General features: G+C 46.3%; 1 protein-coding gene across 1 annotated transcript; it reads left to right on the top strand.

The window, feature by feature from the left end:
- Positions 1-232: 232 nt before the first annotated feature.
- Positions 233-4,907, top strand: kiss2 (kisspeptin 2). The gene is made up of 3 exons (XM_086010877.1): positions 233-301; positions 1,676-1,778; positions 4,370-4,907. The coding sequence occupies exons 1-3, from the start codon at positions 233-235 to the stop codon at positions 4,684-4,686; spliced, it is 489 nt and encodes a 162-aa protein (XP_085867003.1). The 3' UTR covers positions 4,687-4,907.
- The last annotated feature ends 8,351 nt before the right edge of the window (positions 4,908-13,258 follow it).

The raw sequence follows: 13,258 nt of genomic DNA, 5'->3' as shown, positions 1-13,258 counted from the left end.
ACAATTTTAAAAGCTCCCTTCTCTCGGAGATTGCCAGGCGCAAAGAATGGACAACGTTTAAAGATGTATTTAAACATTGTCTAAAAACTGGGCGAGGTGTGTACGCCGAAGGACACTCTGAACAAAAGTATACTGAGTTGCAACAAAGGTTTTGTGGGAGGCGACATCTATTATATAATAGCGACTGCTAGCATTCCGGACTTGTCCATCAGTGGATTTTTTCCCTCCAGACATGAGTCATACAGAGGATGATTTTCACGAAGTCCACGAAAACGAATCTCACGGCAGAGTTAAAAACCAGGTTCGTCAAGTATTGAACCACAGACCAGAAGAGGCATCAAGCAGGACATCACAACAGGGTGAGCCGTTCAATTATCAGGAGCAGAATTTAGAAACTTTAAATATAACTGGTCAAAATTCAGCGGCAGCAATTTGAACAGAATTATTGTTAGCCATTTCTAACACATTGGCATAATAACATTTGGGTCGAGGTTTGCTGGCTAGTTTAATATGTGATCGGGAATGCACTGCCTGAAGGGGCGGTGGGAGCAGATTCAGTACTAAGTTTCAAAAGGGAATTGGATAAATACTTGAAAAGGAAATGACTGCAGGACTATGGGGAAAAGAGCAGGGGAGTGGGACTAGTTGGAGAGCTCTTTCAAAGAGCCGGCACAGGTGTGATGGGCCGAATGGCCTCCTCCTGTGCTGTATCAGTCTATGACAATACATGTGCTGGAAATAGATCTCTGAGCTGTGATCCGTGTAAAGTGGGAGATAGTGAGAGCAGCAAAACAGATCAGTCAGTAAATTGGTTTGCAACATGTCACGGTATTTAAAATGCTAAACAAGATCCAATTCATTTTGTAAGGTGAAAGCAACCGCAGCAATGTGAAGTCTCGCTTCAATGGCAATATCGGTTACTTCGCTTCATCTGGTGCATCTGCCGTTCAACAGGTGGCATTCTGTAATATGTAAATAATATTCCCAAAACACATGGGTCCAGCAAAGCATAAAAAAAGTAGCTTTTAAATGTTCTTAACAAACATTAGAATTTAAAATCTCGCGTCCAGACTGCACGGGGCTTCCAAAAAAAATCGCTAGTAAAATTTAAATAGACGCACATCAGAAGGTGGGAGATATGACAACTGAGTATCATAACCGAGGGAACAAAACAGCAGTATTGTCTTCAGAACTGAGCTAGGTGACGGTCTCGGAGTACTCCAGGGTGTTTGAAGTTTCCGTTCAGCACTCACTTCTGGGGACAGCACTCACTGCTACAGCGGGTCCGAACCCCGACTCGCCTTAGATTTCTGGGGACTATTTTCAATTTTGCTCAGAGCCTCGCACTGCTCCCTTCTTATCAACAGTCGGTGTTATAATGCAGGTAAGAGGAACCACAGATTGGTTCTGTAGTTGGATAGTTTGGGAATACTGCTAATTATTTCCAAGCACGAAGACCTTAAATGGTCTTCATCTCAAATTAGAATGTAATTGTTTGTGGACAGCAATTAACCAGGAAAGGTGTCGCGTTAATCAGTTAGCTGAGGTACTTCAATGTTGGGAGAAGCTTACCTTTATGTGTTGGAGATCCATTTCTGTCATCAAACCAGAAATTCCAACGAGTTAGGAAATCAGCTGCCTGGTTAGATCTCTGTGCCTTATCCTTTTTCTGCAGATACGTGACATGACCAGGCTGCTGCTGTTCGTGGTTGTTATAGTAAATTACCAGAATGGATACTTGGGGAAGCCGATCTCCAGTGAGAAATTCGTCTCTGTGGGTAAGTGCTGCAATCTGTTCCTACATCAAATTATACAGTCACATCTCAGGCAAGGGTGAGTGCGGACAAAAATGTAATCCAATAGCGCATTCTATTATTTTAGCACCATGATTTGCAGTTATTTGGTACTGCGAAGAGTGTTAGACATTCACACGTGTCATAGAATGTAGCTACATAACGCACTCTTGAATCTTCAAAGTCTGTATGAAGTTATAATTACAGTCCAAAAAACTCTGGTTACTGGGCTAGGACGATTTAGTAATAAGCCCGTTAGTAAGACGGGGCTACTGTTCCATGTAATATTGTTAAGTGTAAGTAAGTATTGTAAGTGTCTGTTTTTTTGCAAAGCCCAATAGCAACGCTGGCATTGGAACAATACCTAGTGATTACTGTAACATCCACTGCCTCTAGTGAAAACTGTATCAACCAGAGTCCTAATCAATCAATTGTGTTAATGATAAAATGATTCGATAGGGTAAATACAAATAAACTATTTCCAGAACCCAGGCAAGAGGCATCTTCTTAAAATTAGAGCGAGGCTATTCAGGAGTGAAATCAGGAAGGACTTCTTTGCACAAAGGGTAGTGGGAATGTGGAAAACTCTCTCTCTTCCCTCCCCCCCCCCCCCCCCCCCCCCACAGTCTGGGGATGATGGGTCGATTGAAACTTTTAAGACTGAGATCCATAGATTTTTGTTAGGCAAGGGTACCGAGGGATATTGAGCAAGGGCTGATAAATGACATCAGTAGTCGGGAAAATGCTAGAATCTATTATTAAGGACGTGGTAACAGGGCACTTAGAAAATAATAATAGGATTGGGCAGAGTCAACACGGATTTATGAAAGGGAAATCGTGTTTGACGAATCTGTTTTTTGAAGATGTAACTAGCAGAATAGATAAGGGGGAACCAATAGATGTGGTTTATTTGGAATTTCAGAACGCATTTGATAAGGTGCTATATAAGAGGTTATTAAACAAAATTAGGGCTCATGCGATTGGGGGTAATGTACTAGCATGGATTGAAGATTGGTTAATGGACAGAAAACAGAGAGTTGGAATAAACGGGTCATTTTTGGGTTTGCAGGCTGTAACTAGTGGAGAACCGCAAGGATCAGTGCTTGGGCCTCAGCTATTCACAATCTATATCAATGATTTGGATGAGGGGACCAAATGTAATACATCCAAGTTTGCTGATGATACAAAGCTAGGTGGGAATGTAAGTTGTGAGGAGGATGCAAGGAGGCTTCAAGGGGATATAGATCTGCTCAGTGAGTGGGCAAGAACATGGCAAATGGAAAATAATGTGGAGAAATGTGAAGTTATCCACTTTGGGAGGAAAAATAGAAAAGCAGTGTATTTTTTAAATTGTGAGAGATTGGGAAATGTTAGTGTTCAGAGGGACCTGGGTATCCTTGTACATGAATCACTGAAAGTTAACATGCAGTTACAATTAGGAAAGCAAATGATATGTTGGCCTTTGTTACAAGAGGATTTGAATATAAGAGTAAAGCTGTCTTACTGTAATTATATAGGGTCCTGGTGAGACCACACCTGGAGTATTGTGTACAGTTTTGGTCTCCTTACCTAAGGAAGGATATACTTGCCATAGAGGGAGTGCAACAAAGGTTCACCAGACTGGTTCGTGGGATGGGGGGTGGGGGGGGGGGGTTGTCCTAGAGGAGAGATTGAGTAGACTAGGCCTGTATTCTCTGGAGTTTAGAAGAATGAGAGGTGCTTGACAGGGTAGATGCAGGGAGGATGTTTCCCCTGGCTGGGGAAGTCTAGAACCAGGGGTCACAGTCTCAGAATAAGGGTTGACCATTTAGAACTGAGATGAGGAGAAATTTCTTCACTCAGAGGGTGGTGAATCTTTGGAATTCTCTACCCCAGAGGGCTGTGGAGGCTCAGTCATTGAGTATATTCAAGACAGAGATCGAAAGATTTTTGGATATTAAGGGAATCAAGGGATATGGGGCTAGTGCAGGAAAGTGGAGTTGAGGTTGAAGATCAGCCATGATCTTATTGAATGGCCTACTCCTGCTCCTATTTGTGCTTATGTTCTTATAATGGAGCTGAGCTACAGTGCTGCCATGATATGATTGGTTGGTGGAGCAGGCTCGAAGGGATGAATGGTCTCCTCCTGTTCCTATGTTCCTATGTTCCCATCTTAAAATCCCTGTTAACACAGGTCTGAAGTAAAAGTTGATTCGCTGACGCGATTTTTGTCCCAGGAGCAAAATTCAGGGAAATTCCTCATCTGAGGAATATTTGTGTTTATTGACTCGACTTAGATTCCGAATTTTTAAATATTTAATTGGGCGAAAAACTGTACTTCAATAGTAGGTGCTTCATAATCTAAATACCCTGGCTTCGTTTCCCTACAGCTTCATTTTAATTCTGGTTTTAACATGCGTCCATACATTTGTTATTATTTTAATACACAAGTACTAATGTGAAGGGATGTAGTTGCAATTATTTGCCTGTCACCTGGGATTACACAGAATTAGCCCTGGATGCAAATGCACTATACAACGGCCCTTTGTATTCAGCAGTGTTTCCTTGTACTGATATATTTTAAATCCTGGCCTCAGATTCAATGTACCCGGCCCGCGAGTCTCAATATTCCCGGAATTTCCATGCCTTGGTTCGGAATTTAGATGGGCAGAACTCATCCCAACAGTCCAGCATGTGTTACTTCATGCAGGAGAGCGACCTGGAGAGTCAGATTTCCTGCAAACTCCGCTTCACCAGGAGTAAATTTAACTTCAATCCCTTTGGACTGCGGTTCGGGAAGAGAGACGACGCCGGCTCAGTCAACTGGAAGACTCTGATTGTAAACGGGAACAAGCTGCCTTATCTTTGGAAACACAAGATCCCAAGATGTAAGAATTTTCAAAGCGACTGCTGAACGCGTTGTACCACACTAGATTTTGTATTAGAGGCTTGTTGAATGTGCAGTGTACTTTTGGTTCGAGCTAACGCGATGTAAAACTACAGCACACATGGAGACCAACAGCGACTCGCTGTTATCTGTTCTGTTCCCATGATAAATTCAGCAGAATTGCATCATTTTTGTATGACCTGTACGGTATCATGTAAAGCAAGTAAACGCTATCTACACACATAATAAAGGTGGCAGAATTGGACCAATTCGCAATTTTAATAGGCGTGCGTTTTGAATGAACTCATAATGTCAACAGGGATTGAGAAAATAGTGATCTCATTTAGTCTCATTCTGGACCTATTCCTAGCGTGCATTGCTGGTCAGCGCCAGATTCTTGGCTTGTTATAAATGAGGCATCAAGTTAATTTTGCATTCTATTATAATGTCGGTATGGATAACGTATTACTGAGAACTTGTTGCTATACGTGTATCTTTCAATAGCTCAAAACATGTCCATTATTTACGGGCCAAAAATAAAGTTTTAAACCTAAACTAATGACTGGACGTGGAACAGAGCAACCTGTGTCCTAAGAAATGTAATAGGCTTTCTTTGGTTCACTGGCATATTCATTCTCCCCCAAAGATATGCTACCATTTGCAAACATAGTTGGTTAATTCCTTGACATCATGCAACTTACTGAGAACCTTATATTCTCCTGTACGCATTCAACCGCAATTAGCGTACAGCGAATCTCTACAGCTACTGAGACAAGTGCATCCAACCATCTGGACGTTCTTCCCTGCTATTAATCTGATCAGTGTTGATCAGCAGCAGAATAATTCCTCAAGGATATAAAGGTGGTCCCCACAAGGTCAGTGAGCTGAAATTTAAGATGGAAATGAAGTTTTGCCAACACACTCCAATCATTGGAAGCAATCAGACAAAGCAAACACCAGGTAATTCAAATCTATTCATTCAAAATAAGTTTATAGAAAATTATAACAGTTTGTCCTGATTCGTCATTGGAACAATTAGCTTAGAGAATACACAACATACTTAATATTTAATAAATGTTTCTTTCCCGGAGATAAGTACTTTACACATCAAATGTGGATGTCAAATTCCCTTTAATTCCTGTATGAAAAGTTTGATTTGGAACAGAATCACAATAGTAACTAAGAGATAAGAATGTCTAAAGTCCTTGCAAAATATAGGCTTCGTGTCAAGAACTAATATACTCACCTAGGTTAGAATCAAACCCCTGGTTCAGGAATAGGCAGATTTTCATAAAATGATTACAACTGTTTAGCTGTTCCAAAAATGAGACACCTGTGCTCATTACAGCTTCCTCACTTTCACAATTCTATACATAAAGTAAGCTGTGCTTGTAATGGCTTTACAGTACCATTTCTGTTCCAATGTTTAAAATCAGCAGTACTACACAGTAACAGGCAGTATAACACTCATCTTGCTCTGCATAGCAACTCACCTCATTCTATCATGAACTACTATAACTGAAAGAATTGTTACAATGATATTAGTAACACAATTGAAAAGATATTACGACAACTGAACTCAGTTATAGCATCAGTGGTGGACCAAGAGCCAATCCCCTAGTCTTCTTATCTCAAAGAAGAGCAGGGATGTTTTTCCCGGTGTCCTGGCCAGGATTTACCCCTCAACCTATGCCACTAAAACAGATCATCTGGTTATTAATTTCATTACTATTTGTTGGATTTTGCCGTGTGCAAATTGGCTGCCGCATTTCAAACATTACAACAGTGACTACACTTCAAAAGTACTTCGTTGGCTGTAAGTTCCTAAACAATGGCTGGAATCCCTAAACCCTTTCACTTTGCCACCTCTCTCCCCATAAGAGGGACGGTGGCCACCGAGTAGAAGTAGGGGACAAGTTAAAGCAGGTGGGTGAGGGTATGGTTAAAGAAGAAAGTTTTGAGGGGGCTTTTGAAGATGGGAAAAGAGGGGGCAAAACATAAAGGCTAGGAAGAGAATTTTGGAATGCAAAGCTCCAGTCCTGATGCTGGAATTATGGAGTGGGAATGCGAAGTAGACCAGTTTTGGAAGAGTGGAGAAAGCTGGCTAGAAGGTAGGGCTGGGAAAGATTGCAGAGGTAGTGTGGTGTGATGAAGTAGGATGTGGGGATTTGAAAATGAAATTGTTGTGCTGGGGAATAAAGGGCTAGTGGGCATTGGTGAGGATGGTGTGATGGGTGTATGGAATCTGAATCTATGTGTGGGATGAAATATGGATCAAAGAGGCTGGAAGTGAAGCATAGAGGTGCCAGAGTTGGGGAAGAGTTGATTGAGTTGAAGGGTGCAAAGAGGGCAAACAGGATGCGAAAGCATAGCTGACTGTGGTCGCAGTCAAATACCTCAAGTTTAGAGATGAGAAAGTCAATTAGCTCCTCAAACAGGGTATCAGAGGTAAGGATGGAGGGGGTAAAAGAAGTGGCTTGTCGTGGAGTTTGGGATTGTGCTTTCACTCCAAGATGGGGTACTAGGATGCTTTAGCTGCAGTGAGAGAGGAGTAATTAAGGTGGTTAAACATCTGTGGTAGGTAAAATATTGGAGTCCATTATTAAGGAGACAGTAACAGGACATTTGGATAATCATAATTTAATAGGACAAAGTCAGCATGGTTTTATGAAGGGGAAGTCATGTTTCACAAATTTGCTGGAGTTCTTTGAGGAAATAACATATATGGTGGATAAAGGGGAACCAGTGGACGTAGTGTATTTAGACTTCCAAAAGGCATTTGACAAGGTGCCACACAAAAGAATATTGCTTAAGATAAAAAAATCATGGGATTGGGGGTAATATTCTGGCATGGATAGAGGATTGGCTATCTAACAGAAGGCAGAGAGTTGGGATAAATGGTTCATTCTCGGACTGGCAATCAGTAACTAGTGGTGTTCCACAGGGGTCAGTGCTGGGTCCCCAACTCTTTACAATCTATATTAACAATTTGGAGGAGGGGACCGAGTGTAACATATCAAAGTTTGCAGATGATACTAAGATGGGAGGGAAAGTAGTGAGTGAGGAGGACATAAAAAACCTGCAAGGGGACATAGACAGGCTAAGTAAGTGGGCAGAGATTTGGCAGATGGAATACAATACTGGAAAGTGTGAGGTTATGCACTTTGGCAGGAAAAATCGTAGAGCAAGTTATTATCTTAATGGCAAGAAACTGGAAAGTACTGAAGTACAAAGGGATCTGGGGGTCCTGGTGCACGAAACTCAAAAGGTTAGTATGCAGGTGCAGCAAGTGATTAAGAAGGCCAATGGAATGTTGGCTTTCGTTGCTAGGGGGATAGAATATAAAAATAGGGAGGTATTGCTTCAGTTGTACAAGGTATTGGTGAGACCGCATCTGGAATACTGCATAGAGTTTTGGGGTCCATACTTAAGAAAAGACATACTTGCTCTCGAGTCAGTACAAAGAAGGTTCACTCGGTTAATCCCGGGGATGAGGGGATGGACATATGAGGAAAGGTTGAGTAGATTGGGACTCTACTCATTGGAGTTCAGAAGAATGAGAGGCGATCTTATTGAAACATATAAGATTGTGAAGGGGTTGGATCGGGTGGATGCGGGGAGGATGTTCCCAATGATGGGTGAAACTAGAACTAGGGGGCATAGTCTTAGAATAAGGGGCTGCTCTTTCAAAACTGAGATGAGGAGGAACTACTTCACTCAGAGGGTGGTAGGTCCATGGAATATGCTGCCCCAAAAAGCTGTAGAAGCTACATCATTACATAAATTTAAAACAGAAATAGACAGTTTCCTAGAAGTAAAGGGAATAAAGGGTTATGGGGAGCGGGCAGGAATTTGGACATGAGACTAGGTTCAGATCGGTCATGGCCCTGTGGGTAGCGGAGCGGGCCCAGGGGCCATGTAGCCTGATCCTGCTCCTATTTCGTGTGTCTAATTCTGTTAGATTCAGGAGATGGTTCTGTGATAGTAGATTGACGGTTAGGATCAGATCAGCCATGATCTTATTGAATGGCAGAGCAGGCTTGAGGGGCCAATTGGCCTACTCCTGCTCCTATTTCTTATGCTCTTATGCTTATGCTCTTATGGTGGTGAACAATCAGAATCTACAAGTCTCGGAATGGAGATTGTGAATATGAATGTTGTACTGTGGTGAGTGGTGAAGGTGGGAAACTTTTGGGAACCTATTGTGAACAAAAAGCATCAAAGGTGCAGGCAAAACATATCAACGGAGGTGCTGATGTCAGTGTGGTGGAACAGTGGAAAGGGAGTTTGGCAATTAGAGAGGATATTGGTAAGGGAGCTAGATGGCAGTATTTTTCAACAGGGGTGAGGGTAGGGGGCTGGAGTTGAGCAAGGGGATGTGGATAGTGAAGAAGGGAAGATGACCTCATTCACAGAATGTCCGTGACCTCAGAAGTGCAGAGGCCTCACATGATGTAAAGGCAGAGGAGATAGCTATGGTGGGGTGATGGTTAGAAGAGTTTATGTGTAGGGGAGGCCGAGTGAGGAAAGGAGGCCAGAGAAGCTGCAAGTGAGGGGTTGGGTGAATTTAGGGGCACTGCAGAGGCTGAGCTCAGAGAAGATTTCAACACGGAAGGCACGGCGGGTGTGGGGGGGAGGGAAGAAGGATAACGATGAGGATCTTGACAGAGAGGCAGGAAGGGTGTCTCAATGCAAAGTTTCTGAGCAAAATAGATTGTTTATATTCAAATAAATATAAAGAACTTCCAATTGTACAAGAGCAATTCATCCTAAAAATAAAACATATGAAAAATGACAGACAGGAGAAGACCTACTGTTCCATGCAGCCTGTCCCATATAATTGTGATGTCTTGGGCATCACAAAACATGCACTTCCCACGCCACCCAAAAGCCATGTAATTACCTGGGAGAGGTGAAAAACCAGATAAAAGCCCATGCCAATTGGGGGAAATATCCTGGAAAATTCCTCTCTGATGTGGCTCAGTTGGCAGCACTCTCCCCTCTGAGTCAGAAGGTTGTGGTTTCCAAGTCTCACTCCAGGGACCTGCACACAAGAATCTAGGCTGACAGTCTAGTGCAGTGCTGAGGGAGCGCTGCCCTGTCGGAGGTGCCGTCTTTCAGCTGAGTCATTAATCTGAGGCCCCGTCTGCTCTCTCAGGAGGACATAAAAGATCGCATGGCACTCTTTCAAAGAAGAGCAGGGGAGTTCTCCCCGGTGCTCTGGCCAATATTTATCCCTCAATCTTCACTAAAAAAAACCAAATTATCTGGTCATTATCACATTGCTGTTTGTGGGAGCTTGCTGTGTGCAAATTGGCAGCCGTGTTTCTTACTATAGTGGCTGCACTTCAAAAGTACTTCATTGGCTGCGAAACGCTTTGGGACGTCCTGAAGTCGTGAAGGGTGCTATATAACTGTAAGTCTTTCTTTATTTCTTTCTATAAAGAGGCCATGATTCGTGCAGTTGTAGGTGCATTACCTTTTGGCCACGGCACCCCTGGGTTAGGGAAGGGATGAAAAGGAAAATCAGCCCATGTTCCTGCTCTTGATCAATGTACATTGACCGCTGTTTAGAGTGTATGGCCTAGAAATTCAGTTGCTTGCGCCAGCCAGTAGCGCCTTAGGAGGAGGAGATGTTGGGCGCTAGGTGGCTAGCGGCCGGGCGCAACGCGATCTGCGCCTCTCCCCAACTTCACTCAAGATTTAGCGGCGGCGCAAAGTCTTTGCGCGCGCTCAGCTGCGCGCGCAGATCCTGACGTCATTTCCTCGTGCAACACCCTTTGTGCGCCCCAAACCGGAAATTCAGTGGCGACGCCCTATTGTGCGCCTGGCGCCCCTAGCGACTGGTAGAGGGGAATGGTTCTCAGTCGATGCGGGGCGCGGGGGGCACAAATTAAAGGGCACACCTCCTGCAGTAGAAAAGGCTGCCATTTCGCAGCACTCCTTTTTGAGAGACTGATCCTTGCAGAGAGACAAAGGTAGAGAGCTTTCTGCTTTGGCTCAACACTCGGACAGGTACTTGTGGCTTCAGGCCACAGCTTTCCATTTGTCTTTGCCTTCAGTGTCATATCATTGTTTGCAAACATATAATGGGGGCTGCAATGGGTGCAAACGCTGGCCTTCTCCATTGCATTCAAAGGGCTCACAGACGCCGTGAGAGAGTGGCAGTCCTGGCCAGACGGAGAGGGGGCAACAGGCATCGGGAAAGGAGGCCTTACCCACCCAGGGTATACCGCTAGCAGTTCTCCTATCTGAACATGTCTGATGAGCAGTGTGTTCGGAGGCTGCGATTCCGAAGGGCGGTGGTCACTGAGATCTGCCACCTGCTTGGCGGTGATCTGCAGCCACATCTGAGGAGCAGGACGTCTCTGTCGGTGGCAGTGAAGGTGACGGTGGCTCTCAACTTCTATGCCACCGGCTCCTTCCAATCCGCTACTGGGGACATTTCCAACATCTCCCAGTTCGCCGTGCATTGCTGCATCCGCCAGGTGACCAATGCCCTTTTCAGAAGGAGACGTCAGTGCATCTCCTTCTCCATGGCCCTTGTCAAGCAGCAACAGCGTGCAATGGGCTTTGCAGCATTCGCGGGCTTCCCCATGGTGCAGGGCGCCATTGACTGCATGCATGTGGCTTTGTGGGCACCTCTGGAGAATGCCAAGGATTACCGCAACCGGAAGGGCTACCATTCGCTCAACGTTCAGCTGGTGTGTGACCACAGGCAGCTCATCCTAGCTGTCAATACCCGCTTTCCAGGCAGCAGCCACGATGCCTTCATCCTGCGCCAGACTTCTGTGGCAGACATGTTCCAGGCCCAGCCTCACCCACGAGGATGGCTTCTCGGGGACAAAGGCTATCCTTTGTGTACCTGGCTGATGACCCCGCTCCGTGCGCCCAGCGCCCCTGCTGAAGAGGGATACAATGACAGCCATCAAGCAACCAGGAACATCATTGAGCAAACAATCGGCATCCTGAAGCAACGGTTCCGCTGTCTGGATCGTTCCGGTGGAGCCCCACAATATTCGCCGGAGCGAGTCTCCCATTTCGTGGTCGTGTGCTGCATGCTGCACAACCTGGCTATCCGCAGGACTCAGCCACTGCCACCAGAGATTGGAGGACCACCTGAGGAGGAGGAGGAGGAGGAGGAGGAGGAGGACCAGCACAGGAGGGAGGCAGAAAGTGCAAGGGCCGCCCGTCGGCGGCTTATTGAACGTTGGTTCGAGGCCCCCTCTCAGGGAATGGCTTGTGCCAATGTCACCAGATGAATGTAGCCGCTCCACAAGCCCTCAGCTGAGCAGGGCAACCAGGACTTGCAAAATAAAGCATGGGCAGTGCGATTTAAGAACATTTATTACTTGGAAACCTCTGACCTTCCCACATTACAAACTAATGGAGAGAAGCCCCCTCCAAAAACACAAAACGAACCGTCTCGGCCTTACAAAACAAAGAAATACACCAGTCTCGGCCTTACCAAAAAAAGAAAGACACCAGTCTTGGCCTTACAAAAACACAACTACACCAGTCTCGGCCTTTCAACAAACACAAAGCATTTGGCCAGACCTTCTACTTTTTGCCCTGCGAGGGCGATGCCTTTCGCATCCGTGACTGGCCCTGCCCGCCCTGTAGCTCCTCCTCAATGGGACCCCGTGGCTGCAGCAAGGCTAGGGGAAGGCTGCTGAGGGTCAGATGGCGAGACGGCAGATGCCCTTGGGGGTCGGCCTGCACCAGCTCTGGCCCTGGAGGGGCCGGCTGCTGACTGCTCCAACTCTGCTTGGGCAGCAGCAGTCTGTCCAGCGGCTCATGGCAGCTGCAATGGCGGAGTGGCAGTGTCGGCTGCAGGAATGGCGCCAACCTGACAGATCGCAGGTACTCCCTGGTCGCCTGAGACATTGGCACTCGCACGGGCCAGCACTGCAGCATGCGCAGCAAACAGCTGAAGAACAGACTGCTGGGCTGCTGCTGCGCAACGAGTGCCCTGGCGATGACTGGCCGATCCAGCGAGGGTGGCAGCAGTTAGTGCCCGTGTGGCCCTGGTCTGTGTCCGCATGACACCAGCCAGTGAATGAACGGCACGACTGAGCACTTGGCTCGAAGCCGCCTGTGCTGCCGCGAAGTCCTGCAGACTCCTGGCCTGTGCTGCACTGAATTGTTGCAGACTCCTGGCCTGTGCTGCACTGAATTGTTGCAGGCTCCTGGCCTGTGCTACTCCGAATTGCTGCACACTCCTTGACAGAGACTCAATGGAGTCAGGCATCCTTGCCACTGCAGCCATGAGCTCAGTGTGCCTGCGCTCAGCCTGGACGGCCATTTCCTCCAGGAGCCGCACCTCCTCTGCGCTCACCGTCGCAGGACTGGAGGCCGCACTCACCCTCTGGGGAGAAGTCCGCCGAGCTTCCCCACCCCTCCCGCGTTGCTGCAGGCCGCTGGGCCCCGGAGCTTCATTCTCCTCTGACCCTTCCCCCTGGCTCCCCTCCGGGGAAGATGTGTCCCCTTCATCGCCATGGGCTGGCGCGGCTGAGGGTGGCACTGATGGGCCGGCTTCCTCTTCCTCCTCCTCGAATTCGGAATCGCTGACAGTGGCAGCTTGAGGACCCACCTCCTC

This window comes from Somniosus microcephalus, chromosome 17 (assembly GCF_052327205.1).
Source record: "Somniosus microcephalus isolate GS21.2 chromosome 17, FLI_Smic_1.0, whole genome shotgun sequence".
Classification (NCBI taxonomy): domain Eukaryota; kingdom Metazoa; phylum Chordata; class Chondrichthyes; order Squaliformes; family Somniosidae; genus Somniosus; species Somniosus microcephalus.
This window is presented reverse-complemented; position numbering and strand designations above follow the sequence as displayed.

What these genes read in the sequence shown, in the direction of transcription:
- kiss2 (XM_086010877.1), top strand. Translation starts at nt 233, where the DNA reads ATGAGTCATACAGAGGATGATTTTCACGAAGTCCACGAAAACGAATCT. An exon ending in ACGGCAGAGTTAAAAACCAG is followed by an intron (nt 302 to 1,675) that starts GTTCGTCAAGTA and finishes CTTTTTCTGCAG; the next exon opens with ATACGTGACATGACCAGGCT. An exon ending in TGAGAAATTCGTCTCTGTGG is followed by an intron (nt 1,779 to 4,369) that starts GTAAGTGCTGCA and finishes TCCTGGCCTCAG; the next exon opens with ATTCAATGTACCCGGCCCGC.